This window comes from Telmatherina bonti (genome assembly GCF_933228915.1).
Source record: "Telmatherina bonti genome assembly, chromosome: 15".
NCBI classification, from domain to species: domain Eukaryota; kingdom Metazoa; phylum Chordata; class Actinopteri; order Atheriniformes; family Telmatherinidae; genus Telmatherina; species Telmatherina bonti.
In genome coordinates, this window is record NC_136613.1 from 15,118,424 (window position 1) to 15,141,006 (window position 22,583).

General features: G+C 39.5%; 2 protein-coding genes across 2 annotated transcripts in view; one reads left to right on the forward strand and one right to left on the reverse strand.

Moving 5' to 3' along the window:
* il1rapl1a (interleukin 1 receptor accessory protein-like 1a) overlaps positions 1-11,913 on the forward strand; it is a gene marked incomplete at both ends in the record, with an annotated part of 175,019 nt that extends 163,106 nt beyond the window's left edge. The window contains 4 exons of the mRNA XM_079254164.1: positions 65-210; positions 3,490-3,633; positions 6,720-6,890; positions 11,192-11,913. Of these exons, the coding sequence (XP_079110290.1) occupies positions 65-210; positions 3,490-3,633; positions 6,720-6,890; positions 11,192-11,913 (1,183 nt within the window). The remainder of the gene's footprint in view (positions 1-64; positions 211-3,489; positions 3,634-6,719; positions 6,891-11,191) is intronic.
* Positions 11,914-17,995: 6,082 nt separating this feature from the next.
* Positions 17,996-19,091, reverse strand: nr0b1 (nuclear receptor subfamily 0, group B, member 1; the record flags this gene model as incomplete). Its single annotated transcript, XM_079254478.1, has 2 exons — positions 17,996-18,234; positions 18,461-19,091. 2 exons carry the CDS (start codon positions 19,089-19,091, stop codon positions 17,996-17,998), a joined length of 870 nt encoding a protein of 289 aa, XP_079110604.1.
* Positions 19,092-22,583: the final 3,492 nt, after the last annotated feature.

Sequence of the window (22,583 nt, forward strand, 5' to 3'; positions counted from 1 at the left end):
CCATTTATTGTTTTCAAAGCTGCTTTGACAAAGGAGACGTTGTTGAGCCTTGTTTGTCTTGCAGGGTTGTCAAGGAGCATCTCGGTGAGCAAGAGGTAGCGATTTCCTTGACGATTGACTCTCTGGAGGAGGAGGACTTGGGAAATTATTCCTGTTATGTGGAAAACGGTAACGGCCGTCACCAAGCCACCATCCAGCTTTTCAGGCGGGGTAAGGACTCCCACCGCAGCCGTAAAGAGCCTAAAGTTTAACTTTTCACATTTGATTTTTATGGCTTCATGTTTGGCAAAGTCTTTTTTTTTTTTTTTTTTCTAGCTGCATCAAGTATTCTGCATCAGCTTGTTCCAGCTCTCTTACAGCTAAATGATAGATGAAATGGTCAAAGCGAGCTGCATCAGCTCATCAAATGCAAATATTCTATTCTGTGCAGATTTACCCAAGCTTCAGGACTCCATTTGGTTGTGTCATATCTTCCACATTTACACAAGCAGCTGTGTAGCTATTTTGGCTCTCTTGCATGACTTGTCTGAAGCTCTTTCATGCACTAGCTGCCACCCCAGAAGAGAGGTAATTTGATGGCTGTTTAAACAGCAAATTGGTCCTCAGCTTTTCCCAAAAGGCCAATACATCCAGCATACAATTACATTTTAAGTCTTCATATGTCTGTCTCCACACTTTAATCTCTGTCTCTGTGATCGTCCTTTGTAGACAGCCCAATCCATTTGAGTGGTCTTCGCACACTGCAGACAGCTTCATTTAACTCCCTTTGTCAAAGGAAAGGAAAACTCTCTCTTTCTCTCTCATCCACATCTGATGTTTATTTCATGTTCCCCTTCAAAGAATGCATCACTCATAAGCCCAGCGGCAGGTCTAATGCCACTGCAGGCAGCTTTTGCTCATATCTTAAAAGGAGTGGAAAAATGGAAAGCAGAGCAGTGGTCAGTAAAACATAAACAACTCAAAGAATGAGAATGATTGCTGATAATGAGCTACAAGTATTAAGTTATTCAAAACGCCAATTAGCTCCAAAATAACAATTCCCCATTTGTATTTTTTACACTGTTTGTTGTTGTTTATAAGGGAGGAAAATGTAGTGCACACAGACAAAGGACCAGTTTAAGATCTGAATATAAACGACTGATACATAAATATAATAGTAGTATTCAGATCGTTGTCTGCATCTGATGGCAGTAGGCAACTTTTATCTGGTGTGCTGCAAATGGGTTCACTTTGCCCTGAAACTGACAGGACTGATTTAGATTTAATTTATATAAACTATTTTTGGAGGGAATGCATTAAAACAGGAAAGTCGAGGAAAGTTGAGTTAGTAATAGCTGAACAGGCTAAGATGTCAGGAGTTATGTCGTGTCAAACCTTGATAAAAACATTCTGCGATTAAACGCATTTTTTTTTTACGTGTTAATGTTCCTGTAATTAATTAAAAGTAATTATCACGTTAAAGTTACATCCTTAGAAAAAAAAAAAGAAAAAAAAAACTCTTTCCTCACACACCCTCCCATCTCCCCAGGGTAGGGTAGGTGGCTGTTCATCTCTCAAGCTTGGGTTCTCTGTCAGAGTCCTGGGAGCTTGAGGGTCCCACACAGTATCTTAGCTGGTCCTTGGACTGCGCTTTACTCTAAACTTCTCTGGGAACCAGTATAAAGGGTCTGAAACAGGCAAAGGGGATCCTGAAGCCGTCTAGCAGCCCAGGTTTGTGGATCAGCTGAAAGATCTTCAGGAAAGTGTTCGGATCAGCTTTAATGGTTTTGAAGCAGTCCAATCTAGATTGAATGAATGTATGGAGCAATTTCTCATCATGACTTTGAAAAACAAAGTTACCTTCTTTTGTATTACATTACTGCAAAAAGACTTTAGATACTTGTTTTTGGTATGATTTACAACACAAAACTATCAAACAAGAAAAGCAGACAAAACCATTAAACATAAACTAATTTTTACTATGTGCTCTGTCTTCAGTGGTTTTCAGTTTACACCCACATCATTTGCATCATGTTGTCATTAAGAAACGCAAAAGTTCCGTTGACTATTGATGTACAATGATGATACAGCGATAAGTGTAAATGTATAAAATGTTTCTGTTGTTCAGGTACAGTTACATTATTGCTCTTGTGTCTCGCTTCCATGACTTCGACCATTTTCATCTTCCTCGTAACAGCAGGGTCAATAATGTGTGGCGCGGAGCAGATATGGCTTCTAAAACCCACAATCCCTTCAATTCCCAAACATGGACTTGTTGCACAAATTTGTGCATGTTGGTTGGTTATTCAGGAACATATTTAAATACATCTATACAGCAATGAGAAATAATATCTCACTGCTGGCTGGGTTAGATTGATGTGAGGAAAATTTACAGACAAGATCATTTAGATAAAGCGCCTCTTTGATTAATTACTTCTTTCATCACAGCTATGATTAATGAAGAATTGTGGATGTGATATGATTGCGGTATTCATCTGCTCATCCAACTCTCACCACAATAGAATGTCCATATGAATATCGAATTTTTATAGTTATTATTTTCTCTAATAATTTGTACATTATTACATACAAGTTTTTTCTGATTACGTAGAGCACTTTGTTTCAGCTCTGGTTGTTTTAAAAGGGCTTTGTCAATAAAGTTGAGTTGAGTTGAATTAACCTTGCTAAGCCTTACAGAAAAGGTGCAGAAGTGTGGATATGAAGTGAAACAACTTAATAAATGTTAAATAATCTTTCTTCAAAAAGGCACTTCTGCCACATGTTAAGATTTATGCCTTTGTGAGCATTGAGGTTGCCATGGCAGCCATTCTGTGTTATAGCCCACATTGTGACAGAGATAGAAGATGTACCTGCTTTAGATGAGTCAACCAGGTAAATGCTGCTTTAATGTGTTCCATAAGTCATTCTTCCCCGAGTTACATCTCAGAGCGGATGTGGAGGTGATAACAGAGAAGAGAGATGAACGGAGAAGGTAAAGAGAAGTGAGAGAACTCGGAGGCCGTTTGATGGAGAGGCGAGTGACAACGAGATGAGTAAACTAAAGCACGTTGTTTTGAAAAGGCCGCCATCCATGTCCTGAAATGTCACAGTCCCTCAGTGGATGACAACCAAAGTACAGAGCTGTCTCATTGCTGTGCTGCGCCAGAGAAATGAGCCCAATTTCTCAATTATGTTTTCTTTTTTTTTCTTTTTTTTTTTTTTTGCACTCTCGTTTCTCTCAAACTCATTATGAACCTCATGTCTCTGAAGATTGATTCTTTTTTGCTCCGAGCTAAGCTGTGAAAATTTTGAAGACTGTCCAAATTTCAAGCAAATTCAAATGTGTCCCTTAAGTGCCTCGATGCTGAGCGTGAAAAAAAAAAAAAAAACTTTGGGTCCAACCTGGTGCAGAAAAAATAACCTTACAGACAAAACTGCAAAAAGACTTTGAGCTGTGATTGCCCCAGCAGTTTTCATGTGTTTTTGGTCTGTATGTGTTTTCCTCAGCAGAGCTCATGTACACCGTGGAGCTGGCAGGAGGGCTGGGAGCGATCCTGCTGCTTCTCATCTTTCTCATCTCCCTCTACAAATGCTACAAGATTGAACTCATGCTTTTCTATAGGAGGCACTTTGGCAGCGAGGACGTGAATGGAGGTAAAGACGTCACAATGCATTTTTGAAAAGAGACCCTCTCTGTCTCTGCCTGTAGCTTTTTTATCTTCCACTACATTCTCACCTTTTTCTCTCTGAGTTGTTCTAAACCAAAAGTCAATGTCAAGCCAGCAAATATGACTGAACATGTGCCTTTGTGGGTTTGTTCTCAAAAAGGTGAATTTGTTTGGTTTTCCAGTGTATGTACCATCCAGAGCTGACTCCTGAGTAGATATAAAAGTCTTCTTCGCTTGTGTCTAAATGTCAGGGGGACCATTTCCTCTCTCCTCCTCATGTGCATGTGGGGTGCATGTGATTGTGTGTGTTCAGTACACTGCTGCCATGACTGCACTGGGGAAAAGGGAGAAGGATTTTCAATTTGTTGTCCATTTAAAAAGAGATCAGTCTCAATATGTCACAGAATGGTGCTCACCCTTTGCTGACGAAGGCCAGGAAGTGGTACATAGGGGCTGAATGGGCTCAAAGCGCCATTCCTAGGTGACAAATAGAAGCTAAACTTGCTTGAAATTGTAGGGCAGCCTCCTGTTTTCTCTACAAAACACAGTTAACTTTTCCCTCAGTTAAAAAGTTGCCTGTTTATGTCCTAATATCTTTCCTTTGTGTTCTGTTTTTTTCACTCTGCTTTCTTTAAAAAAAAAAGTTCTGGAATCACTGGATTGTTTCTCCAGAAGCATGAATTATCTATTACACACAGTGTTGTTAATTCAAACTTTAGCATGATTAAGTCATACTGTCAGGGACCGCTGATACAACCTGTTTTGATTTCCCAGCTTTGCTAGGTGGTTAATTTGCAGGGTAGGTTGCTAATTTGAAAGCACTGTTTGATGTTTGGATCTGGTGGAGCGCAGCTCTGGACTTTCCAGCGAGTTTCAAAGCTGCGCATGCTCCTCAAAGAGTTTTTGAAAAAGTGCCTCTCTTCCCCTTTTGGATGGCCCACATTCCAGTTTCTACAGAGAATAATGACTAGGACTCACTGAACGTGTCACAAATCGTGTTCTCTCGTTGTTTCTTTCTATTCCCCAATTTTCTGTCTCTGCCTTTTAGTTCTTCTCACTGTCTTCTGGGAAATCATTTCAAGGGGAAGAGGGCTTTCCTTGTGTTTTGACTTGGGTGTGTTTGTATCTAACCCATTTTCTTTCTGAGACGCTACATGGCTAAAATTCTTGTATGTATTTTTGTCAATGAGCAAAAGTCAGTTTGTTCCAGTCAGAATGCTAAGTATCATTATTTTGAAGACATGTTATACCTGATAGAAAACCAAAGACCAAACAGATTGCTGAGTTTGATGTGGGAAGACTTGCCTGGGATCCATACACTCCTGATATATCCTGATATCCCAGCTTCACAAATACTCTTGCAGCTGAATGGAAAGACCAGGCTCTAAAACGGAGTAGTGTTTGCATTTACAGACAAATTTTAGAGCATGTGGTGGGAAACTCCATGCAGTTAATTACTATTTTGCCTTAAATGAAGGTTAATTTCACACTAGTGCAGAGTAAGAAATCACTGTGGACTGCATTACCTGTGTTCATAATTTTTCTCTTTTGAACACAAAAATTAACATGTATAGACGTGCTTGTAAGTACAGCCACTCCCACATATCAACGTCATCGCTAGCAGCAGGGTGATTATCTTCAGAGGCCCATGTATAGTACATACTCATAGATTCCTCCAGTAGGCAACTCTTAAAAACTACTACAACAAGGACTGATGGTGTTTGACTGTCCTACAATCTGTGACATATCGCTGCATCTAAAACACGATTAAACTGGTAAAATCCATCTTGTTATCCATTTCTTGGTGTCCTTGATAGACTTGATAGAGCCCAGTAAACTCAATGAAAGTCTGTCAGTCTAGTTGTTACATTGCTACTGATCAGAGTTGGAGGTAATAAATACTTTTATCTATGACAAGTATTTCAGCTCCATTTCTCATTGCACACAAAGAGCCAGGCGTTAGTAGGTGCAGGTTGATGGTGCTTTACCCTTCGGGTCTATTTTTGCTGTTTTTAAATACTTTTCATTTTATCTTCACATCCCACCAACCAGTGTTTACAATGAGTAAAATACACAGAACTCGCTAAGTGGCCGTCCCCCTTTTACGCTGAGATAAATACTTTTGTACTCCCATATCTCCAGCTTTACATGGTTTCTCAGTGGTAAAAACAAAATTTGTCACAAAGTTTAATTTCACTTTTAAGTAAAATTGGGGAAAGCACTCCAGCTTATTTTTTTCTCTTTTTCTCACCACTTTTAAAACATCTTGGAATCACAGACCCCTGAAATGTTGCATTAGTACTTCAAAATATACTTTCTCCTATTAGTATTAGTAATTAGTGCAAATGATTTTGTATTTGCAAAGTTAACAAAAGAATTACTGTAGATAAAACTAGCCAAAGAAATAACAAAACTAAACAAAAGCCTGATTACATTCAAACAAAATAATTATGTAGGCAAAAACAACATCAGGCTTCCATATTAGCAGTTGCTTGATTGTGTCAAGAAGTGAAGATTTTGTTACCATTTTTTGGTTTTCTTTTTATAATTTAGTACAAAGAAAGTGTACAGAAGTGTAACTAGGTTCAGAGTGGTAACAGCAGATTCAGCCTTCCTTCGGAGACCACCACAGGGTTTCACCGCATGAAAACACAAAGAGTAGACAGTAGATTTCATTTAATTGCAGCGCTCCACCTTTGCTTTTCTCAGCTTTTCTTCAACGTCTTCATCTTTACATAATATTTGCTAGTTATTCAAAACACTTAATTTTGGGGAAATTCAGTTTTGATGGGAACAAATTAACTCATTAATTGTTCAAAGAAAAATACAGACCAAAAAAATTAAGTTAAACTAATAACTTATTTTGTAGCACAGTGTGAGAATGTGCTGTGTTGACCTGAGGAACAAGACCCACTGATGTGCTTGTTAGTCAGCAACACAGCAGACTTCATTTGTTGAAAATAAACATTGAAGCATATTTTCATCCATGTTTATGTTGCAGGGACTCCAGCTGTGAGTTGGATATCAGCACATTTGATCATATGAACCTCTGTTTTTTCCTACTGTTTTCAGAGAACAAAGACTATGATGCATATCTGTCCTACACCAAAGTGGATCCTGACCAGTGGAGTCAGGAAACAAGGGAGGAGGAGCGATTTGCCCTGGAGATCCTCCCTGATGTCCTCGAGAAACATTATGGCTACAAACTTTTCATCCCAGATCGAGACCTCATTCCAACAGGAAGTACGCACAATGGGTGTAACTGTGTGTGTGCAAATATCCATATATATAAAGTCTCTTTACAATTTAAAAAAATATATATTATAAACGTAAATGAATAGATAGATTTTGTATAGATTTTTTAGAAATCTTTACAACAGGAGAAGCAGATGTTTACATCTTTTATTTTGTACCCATTGTTTCCATCTCTATATCTATTTTCCTCTGATGTTCTTGGTCCTCCCCTCCTGCTTTTATCCAACACTGTCCCTGTCTCCATAAATTTCCAGTGCTGTACACAAACTGATGGTCATGATGGTAAATATCTTCGATAATCATTCGCTGACTGTGTGTGTATCCAAATTTGTTTCAAAGAAGAACAATACAAACTTTGCTTTTCCATGAGTAGCAGCCTTTTTTTAGGGGTTTTATGAGAAGTTCTGTCCTTAAAGGGGAACCTGAAATACACCAATGAAAAGTTATTTAAAACTTTGGTAATCACAGAATACATGGAAGAAATCTGATTAATATATGTCATCACTGTTACACTTTTTTTTATTGTAAAGAGACTTTATGGACATCCTGTGTGTATATATATATATATATATATATATATATATATATATATATATATATATATATATATGTATATATATATATATATATATATATATATATATATGTGTGTGTGTGTGTGTGGGTGTTGTCGCAGCTGTGTTTGGCACATTGCTTACACTTTGTCATAGTTTTAAATGTTCGTTTCGTGTTTGTCTTCAGTGTTTTTCGCCGTCACTGTCTTGTGTTTTTGTGCTGTTGATGAAAAACCAAGCTTAGGATAGCCATACTCACAGGTTAAATAACTAGATGTTTCCAGAATTCCAAAACAACACGGGCAAAATGTCTACTCTAAAACTGTCAGCGAGGATATTTTCACTTGTATGCTCTCAAACCTCTTTAGACACAAGTAGAAGATTGTAACTCTTTGCACTGGCTATTCCTACGCTGAGTACTCCAGATCAGGGAATACAGTATACAGTGTGTACCGGGAGCTGGTATATTGAACAAATTTATCATCCTTTTTGGTTTTTATCCATGCATTAATAAATCCATGAAAATCCTGTCTGAACATATTCTCATGCGTGCTAACTCGTGCCTGCTTAACAGTCCGTCTGCCAGTGGTACACAGTGTGCTCTACTTTGCAGCGATGTTACGTGTTTGTACTGTAGGCTTCATGTGGAACTGATAAAACGCAAACACGTCTTAGATGGTCCAGACAGAATTAAACATCAGTGAGAAAGTGGGAAGGCTCTGAGCCCCGCTGACTGAGCCGCCTCTATCCTTTAATCAAAAGAAAATTGCCGCTAGCATCAGTGCCAAGCAGAATCATTGCAGATGAATGTCCAATCAGGGAAACATGGTATGTGATTAATTATATGTGAAATAAAAAGATGAGTGAGGGGAAGCACAGCTGCTTTGACGACAGTGTTGTGCAGCATTATGTTTCTGTGTCTGTAATGTGTTCTGCCTGTGACCTGAATGTTAAAATGTTTATGTTTAGGTCTCACCAATGAGCATTTCCAGGATGACACGCGACTCTTCGGAGGTACTCGCCTTCAGTCTTTTACTCTTGCATTTAGCTGCTTTTCATATACCTGCTGCTATGAAGTTGCAAAGTGATGTGCTCATTCGGAGCCTTGTGGAGCTGAACATCCAAAATATCTCGTAATAATTCAGACTTCAGTAGAAATATATTTATCAACACACACATTTGTAGTAGAGATGGAAAAAGTTCAAACCCCTTCAAATTTGTCACATTTTTTTGTGTCAGAATCATCTTAACTGTGATTTATTTAATTTTATTAAAGATTACTAAATCGATAAAAACACTTCATACACAGCTCTCCACAGCGGCAAAGCAAAAGCAGGTTTATGTGTCTTTTGATTTGTTATAGATTGAGATAAATCCGTTTGTAAAAGTATTCAAATATTTGCTAAAACACTTGCAAATCAGTGATCTTTTAGATGTTTCTTCACCATAATTGAAATCAATGTGTATCAAATGAAATGTAATGTAATTAATCAAGAATACATTTTTCTGTATATAATCACTTAGTCTTCATGGTCAGAGTTCAGCCCAGAGGTGTCCAAAACAACGGTAATTTCTATAATTTTTAACATGGAAAATGCATTGGAATTACCATTTTGGGTGGGTGGATTCAGGGATGAGATCAGAGGAAAACCAGTAACTTCTGAAACCTGCTTGGTTCCTGAGGTACCAGGCTTTACTCTTTAAGGAATGTTGCATTATTACAATATTTAAAATATTCCAGCATCCTCAGTAATGTTATGTTTACACCTTGTGGGAAATATGACAAGAAAAATATGAAATCAACTGGGAGGTTGATTTAAGTGTGAAGTGTGCTATTTCTAAAAAGGAATGAATGCGGCAATTCCAAACGGACTGGAAGGTAGCATGACGCTGCACTCCACCTGAACTCAAGAATCAGCATTTCAGTGTTCCCAGTAGGAAGAATCACCTGAAGTCTCACAGGTGAATTGAATTTCTGACTCAAAAAGTTAGTGGAAAGTTGGTTGGTCTAATAATTAACACAATAGAAACAAACCTAACACAGAACCAAGCTGACCGAACAAACACGAAACAATGGGAAAACTTAAATACTGGCTGATCAGACCAGTCTACTGTAAACACATAAAGGGTAACATACTAACAAAGAAACAGAACCTAAAAGTCAGTTTAATTACTCAAAAAAATAGTAACAAGGAGATTAAGTAAATAAACTACTCCAAATTGGAAAAAATAAAATATATCAAACATTTTAAGAAAGTAAATTAACAATCCCCAGAAGCAGTCATCTTTGAACAGGTCTGTTGCACTTCCTGTCCATTGGCTTTGCCCAGTTTTAATGTTTACTCCTGCTAGCCAGCGTTCACAACACTCCCTTTCAGCACCCAAAAATGAAAACACATAAAGTTAAACAAGTGAGCTAAATTAATCAGTTGAAAATACTTCTAAATGTGCATGCTGACAAAAAAAAATGAACAAAAACATTTCAAATGTGTTTAAATATTTAAGAAGATGGAGCTGAATAACAGACTTGGTGCACATTTGAAGGAGTTACCGCCTTCAGATGTGTGGCTGTAGGTACAGCCATCACAATCTTTTTTAATCAGTCACACATTGAAACATAATCAGTGCACAAGATGTGGAGATGTCGCTATGTGCAAATTACAGTAAAAATACATTGCAATTTATTTGTATTGTTAAAACTGGTCATTGAGCAAACCGTGTGCGATATCTGACTTATAACTGAAAAAAAGGTCAACTTGTCCACGATGTCATTTCCAGCTCAGCTCTCTGACTTTTAAAGTAACTGGAATGCAGCATGATACTTTATGTGAACCTGATTATACTACTTCCATTTCTCAGTTCACTGAAATTTGCACACGACAGCTTTCATTTAATGTGTCAAAAGGCAGATCAATGGTTCTCTAGCAGACACAGGCTCAGTTCTCTGATTGGACAACGCAAAATTTAAACATTTGCCCACAATTTCCAGTTAAATGTGGACAAAACCAGACAGTGAGTATCAGTACCTTAACATTGTTTCGATGGTCAAATATGGTGACATCATTCTCTGTGGCGAGGAGTGGGAGACCACCAATTAGAAATGAATGATGGGTGAGGAAAAATATAGCAGTCTTGAATTAAATCTTGTTTCAGGAAAGCTCAGCAAAAGTTCAGGAAGCACCAGTCAGTCCGGGCTATCCAACAATGCAAAAACTTTAGAGACCTTAAAATGACTATTGTTCTTCATCCAACCCAGCTGAGCACAAATATTTTCCACCAAGATGTGTGGAAAGGATGTGCCAAGTTTGCAATATCATCCAAAACATGCAGGCTTCCACTGCTGCCAAATAACACTTGAACCAAACATTAAGTACAGGTGTACATGGTTTTAGTTTGATGGTTTTGCTTTGTCATTGTGTAGATGTGTGTGTAGACTGATTGGAAAAAATATTTAATTAATATCAAAAAGAGGTTTAAATATAGCTGTTCTGTCTCCTCGTCTTTTGGATTCATAAAAGCTGGAAATAGGAATGAGTGTCATAAGTCCAGATTCCTGAGTGAGCATCTAAACAATCATCTATCATCATCTTGTATTTTGTACTTGGTCTGTCTGATCATCCGCCATTAAATGTTGTTGTTCTGGCCTCATTAACTGATATCAAATGTACACTGATGGCACCTTTTTGTCTTTTAAATGTCTGTTTTTGTCTTCCTTTGCTTCTTTGTTTCCCACAGCCTACATCGAGGACGTGGCTCGCTGTGTAGACCAGAGCAAGCGCCTCATCATAGTCATGACACCCAACTACGTTGTACGGCGAGGTTGGAGCATCTTTGAGCTGGAGACACGACTCCGCAACATGCTGGTGACTGGGGAGATCAAAGTCATCCTGATCGAGTGTGCAGAGTTGCGTGGCATCATGAACTACCAGGAAGTGGAAGCTCTCAAACACACCATCAAAACCCTCACTGTCATCAAGTGGTATGGCCCCAAAAGCAACAAGCTCAACTCCAAGTTCTGGAAGCAGCTGCAGTACGAGATGCCGTTCAGACGCACAGAGCCCATGCTCACCCATGAGCCGGCGCTGGACGTCAGCGAGCAGGGTCCTTTCGGAGAGCTGCAGACCGTCTCTGCCATCTCCATGGCAGCAGCCACCTCCACCGCCATGGCCACCGCCCATCCAGAGTTGCGCTCCTCATTCCACAACACCTACCACACCACCATGAGGCAGAAACACTACTACCGAAGCTACGAGTATGACATACCCCCAGGCGGGACCCTGCCACCTCTCTCCTCTCTGGGGAACCAGCACACCTACTGCAACATCCCACTGACACTGCTGAACGGTCAGAGGCCTCCCGGAAAGAGCCGAGAGCACAGTTTGGAGGAGGCTCACGCTAACAATGCCATGCTCCCTCTGCTGCCAAGAGAGACCAGCATCTCCAGCGTCATCTGGTAGTGATCTGCAGACTTGTGTCAATTTCAGGACAATGGGTGAGCCTCAGACATGACTAGGCTCAGTCTGGTAGTTCCTAGAAATGCAAGTAGAGGTCCTGGTTGTGGCGAAAAGTGTGTTGAATCCATTTGGCTCCAGGCGTTGCAAACTGGCCGCAAATGACAGAGGTGCAGGAGGATCGTGGACACAGTTCACCTTGTTTTTCAAACTGACTCGCTCCCTTTGACAGAGGATGTTTTCTATATGGAACTAAATGGGACACAATGAAGGAGCTGTTTCATCAACTAACGCGAAACGGACTCACAAGAACTCCACATGGACGGATTAACATTCTATGGCAATTTTCCACACACATGCATTCGCATCCAGACAAAATGTGCATACAAACAAACAAAAAGGAAAACAGGGTCTGTACATATATTTCAATTTATTTGTAGCATCAGTGTTTTCCTGTTTTTGTTCTTTTGTCCATTTTATTCAGTCATGTCTGTTGCCTTCTCTACTGTAGGACTTTGCTTTAACTTGTTATACAGATATGTGTATTTTTCATTGTTTTCACTTTTCAGGTTTTTTTTCTTACTTTAATACGCTTGATTGGAAAGCCAGTATGTCACGTACCTGCGCTGTCGTGTTGTTTTGTTTGTTTTTAAATCTTTTTGTAGTTTAAGAGAACTTTTTTTTTTTTAAAAAAAAAACCTTTTTGGAACAGCCTGGACATTTCAGAAGCTGTGAAGAGTGGAAACTTGTTTTCGTTTACCTGTATAAGGTGTGTCTAGTTTAAAAGGAAACTCTCTTTTGGAAAAAAAAAATCATAGAATATGCAAAAAGACGGAGAAGCTGGCAAGAATACATACCTTTCTGTGGGACCGAAACAGAGGAGTGATTGGGGAGCAATACTAGCCCCCTCCAATCAGACAGACCGATAGACTGGCAATTCTCTCTCTAAAGCTTCGTTTTTTTCTATTGAAACAAACAGCCTTGCTGTTTTAGAGTGATAGTGAAATGCCTCACCTTAAAAAGAAATCTGTAGATTATTTTAAAAAGAAAATCTATTTTTGTAACAGAAAAGAGTTTGCTTGAGAGATCATACTTATTTGCATTTCATCTTCCATAGAAAGAGGATATGTGTATAAGTGTTTTGCTGGTTTTGTGCACTTGCAACACGGTTCCAGGTTTGTTCACAGATTAAGGTGGTTTTTGAATCCCACGTGATAAAAATGTGTCCTCTACTACTGGCTACTGATTCAAAAAGGAAAAACATTTTCAATGTTTTGATTTTTAAAGCATATTATTATTCACATGCTGATGATCCATTTGGTTCATATGGATAGTTCATGTTTAAGGAAAAAAAGACAACATTTGTGTTTTGAGAGACTTTTTAAATATATTTGAAGGTGTGATTTTTGAGTATGCATAGCAAATAGATATGTATTCTATATATAATATAGATATTTATATAAATATATAAACACAATTTTCACTTGGAAAGAAATGTCTATCTTTATAGAAACACAATCATTATCAGTTGCCCTTACTTTCTCACTGCACATTAAAAAGCATTGATTTCCTTTTGATTGTTTCCATTTGTGTCCAAGATAAACTATTTATAATACTTATATAACACTTCAGATTGCACTCATATAGTAAGATTAAGTATGTTTTTTTTCACTCCTTATGACTTCATTGGCAGTTATTTGGTTTGCTGTGTGATGAAAACATTAAATTTGAATCAGCGATGATCTCTATACCGTGAATAACATCACAGTTTGATAGATTTATCAGGAAAATAGTCATTTATTTTTCCAGTCTTTTTACCCACATCTCTGCTCTTAACAGCAGAATGAGAAACGTGCTTTGCAAACCAAGGATCAGGATGTGAGTTTCCACCAATTTATTTTCCTCTCCTCCTAGAATTCTCTTCTTTTCCACGAACGCATTACATCACATAGTACTGAGTAACATTCACAGTGACAGAAAAACATCAGTGAAGCATGCAAAGGAGAAAGTCGACAGTGATTTTCTCAGCAGATATTTTGGTTATTTTCTCGGCTGAAGAAGAGCAGGTGATCTCATACAGTGAAAAATAACTTCATGCTAGTTTTGTGAAATACTTCCAGGCCCATTGTTGCATGGTGCAGTTTGGGCTCCTGCCACAATGATGACTTACATGACTTCTTATCAGAGTTCCATGACAATACAAAATGTCTGCCATACCAAAAAAAGTAATTTGACATAGGTCCTGTTGGGCTTAAAATGTATTGACATGCAGGGACAGATCACTGAAAAGGCTTGCCAGATATCAAACTTTACCACAGAAACTCTGGTGAATTCCCAGAGATGTTCTCTATGCATCTGCAAGAGACATAAATAAACCAAAAGTGAATTCTAAATGTCAAGAAAGAATACAAAAAATACTAAAAAAGGCACAAAGTAAGTACAAACTGATCCCTATCAGTCTCAGACATGTTGGCTTAAAGCTGAAGGCTTTCATTTGATGCTTTAAGTTTGCTTGGCAACTCGTTCACTGGCTGACTAATTACTGCCAAACAGTGCCATCTCGTGGGGATAAGCACTAACTGCAGCGAGGCTTTGCGATCGAATGCTGGGAATCATTCAAGGGGAGAAGTGATTTACTGATTTCTGCCAACCCCGAGAGAAAACACAGAAAAAAGAAACTGGGGTAGAAGAAAACAAAACACAAGAGTAGAAAGAGAGAGGTATCTGAAATTGGGTTAAAGGCAGAGTCTTGACACAATCATCATCCACCTTGAAGTCAGGCTGTTCAAAAGGATCTGTAAGCTCCAACGGTTTTAGACTATTACACAAAGAAAAATTAATGATATGAATAATATTAATGAAAAATTAAAATGGCAGAAACCAGCGGAACATCCCTTTTTTTCTTCTTCTTCTTCTTTATCAAATGTGTCTACAGAAGGATGCAAAAAGAAATGCAAAGCATGTACAACATGCTGTCAGGCTGAAGAGAAGGAGGTGGCTCTTTGCCTGTTGTCATCTTCCTGCCAGACATCTGGAGTTTTATTAGCAGTCACAGGATTAATAGACTCTTTATAACCCAGAGCAATTAAGGACTTAATTGAAGAGAAAATAGGCCCCATTGAGAAGCGTGCAGCAGAGATAGACAGGAATAAGAATATTATCAGAGCTAAGTCCACAGTGTATGTGGAGTCCATGTGCAAGTATGTGTGTGTGTGTGTGTGTGTGTGTGTGTGTGTGTGTGTGTGTGTGTGTGTGTGTGTGTGTGTGTTCATGCATGTGTGCACATTTCTCTTGTCGTCTTAATTCCTGCAATACGTCATTGGACAACCAGGGAGTAAATAAGAGTCATCTGCGATGGTTGCACATGAAGTTTAAGAGTAAAAACCCAACTGAGGGAAAGTGTTTGTTATTTTCATGGATATTAAAATCTGGCTGCTTTTGAAAACATTTTTTTAAACAAGATCACAATGATCAGGGCGAATTCCATTTTATTTACACCCTGGCTGCTGTTCAAACAACAAAACCTAGACTGTTGCGCAGCAACTGATGCCAGTCGTCCCAGGTTTAGGGTCTACAAATAAAGAAAAGGTTGTTTCATGGTCTGAAGACAAAGATCTTTCTTTTTGCCTCCTGCAAAGAAAATGCATATGTTCCTTTTGCCTCCATCTTACTATCTCATCTTTAATTCCCCCCTTTTTTTGACTAAAGTGGCACATTGTGATGAACAAATGTATCCCAGTGGTGCACAGAATGGGAAGTCTCTTCTTTACTGTGTCAATTTTATGACATCATCACAGTTAAACTCAACTAGTCAGTTCTGATTTAATAGTTCCCAAACTATTCAACCATGCTCAGTCTAATTATTTATTTGTTTATTTATTCATTTTGAGAATAATGAATCAACCAATATTTTAAGCTAGAATGTTTATTATTGTGATTTTTACCACTCAGAAAATAGAAAAAAGATACGAGGATGGCAACATATTCTGTTTACCTTGTCATCAAGATGGTCCTTGAAGGAGAAGAAGAAAACAGAAGCTTAGATCTGCAATGACCAGTGTTCTTCTGTGGGGGATTTTCGTGTATTGGTCTTGCGTGAGGCTTCTTCTCTTGAGAGACTGTTAAATTGGCAATATGCTTTGATTTTGAAGTCTACCACAGGTTTGTAAGTATGTTTAATTTAAGGGGATTATGGGTGCTATGGCAAAAAAACGTCAGCATCTTGTTGCAGTTGTGCTTCTCAATCCTTAACACTTTGGTTCAGAGTTTTATCAATGGAAAAACTGTCATATTTCCGATAAACATATTTCTGCTCACTGCAACCCAAACTTTGTTTGAACTCAGTCATTAGAATCATGGGGGTTTCTTTTCTTTTCCTCTGGTTCTTCCATGAAACTCACATTTGTGCAGAAATCCAGAAGAGGAGAGCACCACCACTAGTGCAAAGTTTGTTAAAACCTCCTCAGGATCTTTTTGTAGACAAACAAGACTTTCAATTTCTCTTTAAAACAGTCAGACAAGGGGTTTTCTTGTTTTTCCAAACATCAACTTGACCTTTTGCAAGCGATTATTATTTACATGACAAACAGAAAAATATAACACACACTGGCATCTTATTACAGCCCACTCCCGGTCTTTACACGTCAATTATTTTAATGTTCAGGCGGCTGCATGGAAGCTCGTGGCTCATCGTTGGGACAAGGTCTTGAAGCTCACATTCCTCTTGCAAGGGGTTCATTTCCTTCTTTGAACACAAGAAGCACAAATAAAACACTTATTGTGTTTATTAGATTAAAAGGAATGAATAATCTTCAGTGTTTTGACTTTTAAATTTAATATACCGTTGCTGTTTTGTTCTAAATAGGTTTTAAATGCAGGGTAATTTCATCACAATATTTACTGTAATTCATGTAGAGATCCAAACCAAACCTGTTTTCTAGCATTGTTTAACTTCAGGCTACAGTGTTGACGAAGTTGATTGGAAGCAAACAGAGCCACAGGTACTGAGCTGAGCCGACTGAGCGAGCTCCAGTCTTCTGGGTTTTGAACAGTGAGAAAGTATTAAAGCTACATGAGGAGGAGTGGAGGAGGAAGAGAGGGATCAGATGTTCAGGGACTTACCTTCATAAAATTATGATTACAGTATGTCTGCAGGTAATCTTTATCCCCTTGTCCAAGGTGAAAATTCATGACTTAGAGGAAACCGAGGTCTTGTGTGCTAAATTACCTTGTTTGTTTTTATATTTTCTGATTTTTTTTTTTTTTTTTGGGTTATTCTTCACTGTTCTGAGCCGGTCCTTCATCCTTCGTCTTTGATGCTTCACAACCAAACTCCACAGCCAACAAAGTAACAGCCAGAATTAGAGTGACAGGTATTGGCTGCTTTACCTGAGGCACTTCTATTGCCATTCCCATGCCTGTCAGCGTGTTGATGGATGAGGGGGACAGTGCACAATCATTGCATGCCGTTCGATGTTGCAGTCTAGCGGTCTGAAACGGCATTTCAATATTTATTTTGTTCAATCCTCCAAAACGTACCTGTTCCACTGGTATTACAGAGCTGCATCCTTCTGAAGCCGGCCTATACAGCTCTGACAAGCTCTTATCAGTCACTTACATCATGACTCAGATTATTTTAGGGTGACGTCATATTTTGTGAGTCCTCTTTGATTATCACTGTTACAGTTTATCTCCTGCATAAGATTCTGTCCAGCACACCTTCTTCACTGGAAAATGTGTCAGTGATGAAAGAGCAGATATCCCACACACGCATGAAGATGTTTGTTTATTATTCTAGAAAAATAGTTTATATAAAAACAAATAAGTTATGAATTCAAACAGCTGCTTTGTACGTTTCCTCTATTATAATTTCTCTTACCCTCATCACGCTTTATGTTTCTCTCTCTCTCTCTCTCTCATTCTCACATGCACACGCACTCGTGCTTCATAATTTGGTCGTTTCAGAGTCCTTGAAGCTTTTCCACACAGTTAGAAATTCAGTCCTCATCTGCCCCTAAAAGCTCAGAGCATCTTTAGTCCATCTGAAACCTGCTCAATCCATCCCAGTCCTCTGTGAAGCTGTGACCTATTACCCGTAAAACATCTCCATGAGCACCTCCTCGATGTTGACGGCCCCGATGACGGGTCTAAAGAAGAGCTGGGCCACCACCTGCGGACTGATGGCCCTCAGCATCGACAGGGCGATGAGCAGCTTCGCGAAGCGCGTCGTGTCCTCGCGGTGGATGAGCCGGACGTGCTCCTTCAGAGCCTGGTGTGCCTCTCGACGCAGCGACTGGATGTAGTGGAGACACCGCAAACCTTCCAGATCTGAGTGGAAAGATGAAAAAAGACAGAGGTGAGAAAGTAGGGGGAAAGTTTTGTTTTTCTCTGAAGTTACGGTCTGTAAGTCAAATGTGCTCCTTTTTGTATGAATATCACGACCATTTACAACTCAACTAAGTTTCTGGAAATAGATCAGCTGTATGATGGTCAGTTTTGTCCCATCAGGGTAAAAATAAACAAACAAAAAAAAAAAAAAAACTTTCATACCCACCTGGATTGAACAAAACAGCTCCCTTCAGGTAGGCATACTCCTTCGTACTGATATCAACACTCCAACACTTCTTCAGGAAAGCTTTAATAGCTTCGATGTCCAGGACGGAGACCCCCGCAGCCGCCCTGCTCTGCCCGGCCAGAAGCTCGCTCTGCTTGTCCGGCAGACCGGTGAGGATGCGCTGCAGCATGCTGGGCTCCACGGTCTCCGTCGTCTCAAAGTCGACCCGGTCTTGCGCCAGTCCCAGCACCAGCAGAGGTGCCCAGCCGCTTCGGATGAGCATCAACTGGTCGTCCTCTGGCAGCTCGCGAAAGCAGGGCACGTTCTTGACGAACCGCAGGGTCTTCACCAGAACCGCGGAGGCTGCTTTGCACGTCACCTGCGGGAACCGGAGGACGCCTCGGCGCCGCGTGGAGCCGCAGGAGCAAGCCTGCTGCCGGAGCTCCTGCAGCGAGGAGGGGCCGGAGGAGGAGGGGGTCTTCTGGAGCAAGTGTTGCAATGTTTGCTGTTGTTGTTTGGATTGTGGCTCCTCGACAGACACGAGGCTATCGCTCTTTAAGATACTGTAGAGAATGCTGTTGTTGTTTCTGCCGCTGGCGCCCCGACAGCGACAGCCCTCCAACGTGGCCATGGCAACGGTGCACGGGCCGGAGCTCCGCGCGCTCTGCCGTCTCTTTAAAAAGCCGGAGGTCAGCGACAGAGGCAGAGATGTTTACGTAGCTCCTGATAGCCCCGAGTGAAGGGCAGCCCGTTTATATCAGCTCCTGTCTGTCCCAGCGCTTTGGAAGCTCCTTCTGGTTTTCTACAAAGTCCTCCTCCCCAAACACACGCACCTCCTCTTTCTCCACCTCTGCTGTTCTCTCTCTCTCTCTCTCTCTCTCTCTCTCTCTCTCTCTCTCTCTCTCTCTCTCTCCCTCTCTGTGCGCACTCACTTTGTCGAGTTCTCACATCTTAAACTCATTCAACCTGACAAGAAATTAGACATTGCGTCGAGCAGATTCTCTGCTGCTCACCTTTGAAATAAAAAAAAAAAACGAAACAAAACATCCAAATAATGATGCTCAACATCTTTAGCCTGCTTGGCACGATGCAATCAATCCAAGTTAAAAGAGCAACCAGTCAAAAAGTCTGTCAATTAAAAAAAAAAAAGTGTGTTATTTACAGCGAGAATGAAGAAACAGATAAAGGCAAAATAATGGAGAAGGCATGAAAAAAAGAAAGTCAGCTTCTGTTCTCAGCATCACCTTGACTCTGGCGGTGCTGTTTATCAGACAGGAACCAGTAAAAAAATATAGACCAGACATGTATCTGAAGGCTTAATTATTTAAGAGGCAATTTATATGATTTTTCTATGAGGAAAGAAGTAGGAAGAGCTGAGCTGTGAAGGCCAGCCTACATCCTTGACTCGGACATACTGATATTGATTTAACCGTGAAAACTGGAGCTGGTGAATTATGATGTCATGACTCAGTGCTCCCCTTGTCTCTGTCACCAAAGGGGGAAGTGGTAGGGGTGGAGGGAAGAGGGGAGGGGGGGGGGGGGGGGGGGGGGGGGGGTTGCTGGAAAAGAAGTGGAGGTCAGTGAATGAAAAACTAGGAGGGACAGGCCAGTATAAAACAGATGAATTAGAGGTTTATCTTAATTGCTCCTAAGAGGGATCACAGGTTAGGGTTGACTGCTACCTGCAAGGAGGAGGAGGAGGAAGAGGGCTCTGGGGAAATCAGAAGTGATTATGAAGGAGTTTAAGCAGGCATGAGCTATATGCAATGAACATGTGAAAGTTACAGCAAAGGAGCAGCCATGTCACACCTCTCCTTGTACTGAGGGTCTTAAAAGAAGGTTGTCTTTACCATTGAGCACACCGCTGCATTCATGAAATAGCAGTAAGCAGGACCTCGGTGTCCCTTGCTCTGGAGCTCCGAAGGACACAGCTCTGAATAGAGGTAAGATTAAAAACTTTTGCTGTAGCACTGCAACATTGTTCAGAGGCCAAATGTCTTTGTATTGATTTAGCTCAGGGGAAAAAAACAGAGAGATTTTTCACATGTTTATATCAAGGACACCGCAGGATAAACAGCCTTCACTCAGCCAGTCTCTTCTCCTGCTCAAGGCCCAGCCAGCACAGGTTATAAAAAATCCCTCTGTCTCAAGGAGAGATTACATTATGTCTTGTTGCAAAAGCACAGAGTTGAAGAGACTGCTCTCTGTCGCTCTTTGTCTTCCCCTTTGTCTTGCTCTTCGAACTGCGTTTTCCACCTCTGATTATCTATCAGATTTTTTTGCAAGATGTACTCAATCAGCTCCCTGCTCCACCATTTTTCTTTCTGACAGGGCAAACACAATCTGTCTTGAATATTTCCCCTCTGACTCCCAGTTCATGATGCCCAGCTGTTTGAACCTGTAATGCTTTTTTCCAGGTGCTGAGGATAAAAAAATACATAATTTCAGCCCTTGTTTTTTTTTTTTTGTTTTTTGTTTTTTTTTTAAATGATGCAAATTACATCAATGATAGTTTAATGTAATTAAAGTTGAAAAAAAAAACATTAATGAGTTTCAAAGCGGTCACATGCTTTTTTTTTAAGAACTTTAGACAAACATATGATGCCCACAGTAACGACGCTTGCAGATGGAGATGATATAGCACATATTCAACAGAAATGTTGGTAGATGTAATATCATTCTGTGGCAGAACTTTCTTTTGCATTTATTTGTATTATTTTCCTCACAATGAACTGCAGTAAACTTCTGAAATATTTTCATAACCTTTGCAAGACTTAAGGACTTTTTTCAACAAACTCAACCTTTTTTTCTAAATGCTTTTCAGAGTTGTTGTGACACAATGACACCAAACACATTAATAAGACTTCTTGTTTTGTGAGGTTAACTCGTTTATCCTTGTGGAGGTTAAAAAATCACCAGCACTTAAATTAATTCATTCGCATAACCTGTTCTGAGGAACACTATTACATTTGTCAATATTATTCTTTTGAATGCTCCTTCTTTTTGGCTGAAAAACGCCTGAAAACTATATTCCTGACACCTACATTGCAGTTGTTCAGGCAACAATTGTAATAGCAACTCTGGTTTATTATGACCATGAACAAAAAAGGAACCGCTTTGAAATGGTCAGGGTGAAATATACATTTTTTTCTTTCTTGTAGGGAGATAAAGTCTAAAAAAAAATTTAAAAAAAATAAAAAAAAGTAAATTCTAATAGCAATCCACCATTTCACATCACTGAAGCTTTTCTTTAAACCCATCACAGCGGCAAATTCCCTACATAAATCTATAAACAATCATTACATGTAGAGAGATTCCACTAGCTACAGCAACATATGTATGGAAAAAATATCCTTTATCAGGACATAATGAAAAGAAATGAACTGATTCTTACAATGTCTTATAATAAAATAAATCAGGGGAAAAAAAACAGAAGTGATTATGAACCCTTAACTTCGATCCCTGTCCTGCAAACATTGGGAGTTTCCCAATTTTTCTGAAATGATCTAAGATGTAACGCTTTAGAATTTAAGGAAGATGTAATCTACTTATCATGGGACTGTACATTATGCTTTTAGTGAATTCTTATCAGTCAAAACAGCTCAGCATATACAGCTATTTTACAGTCGTGCTCTGAAATATGCAGAACTTTAATTCAGTTCAACAAAAATTACATAGATCATCAAATCATATGTGCATCAACTTTAAATTCTTCTTGAACTATCTGAATCAAGTAGATTGTGTTGTTAAAAGAGCATAACTGGCCTAAATCACCTCAGCCAGTAACTGTTCTGCTCTGCAATGTCAGAAAACATGATATATAAAATAAAATGAAAAAAAAAAAAACTGTTCTTATTGGCACACACACAAACACACACACAAAAGTCCCACTTGACGGCCTTTTAAAACTGTTGTAATTGCTGTGACACCCAGACAGTCCGAGTCAGACAGCATCAGCCAGCCTGAAGCTCTCAGTCTAGCTGTGAGATTTAGAGCAAGGTCAAAACCAAAGAAGATATTTACTCAGACAAAGAGCATGGGAAAGTGAGAGAGACAGCCAGAAATTAAAGTGCAAGAGAACACTACTTGAAAAACTATAACAATCACACTCCAGGACTTTTAG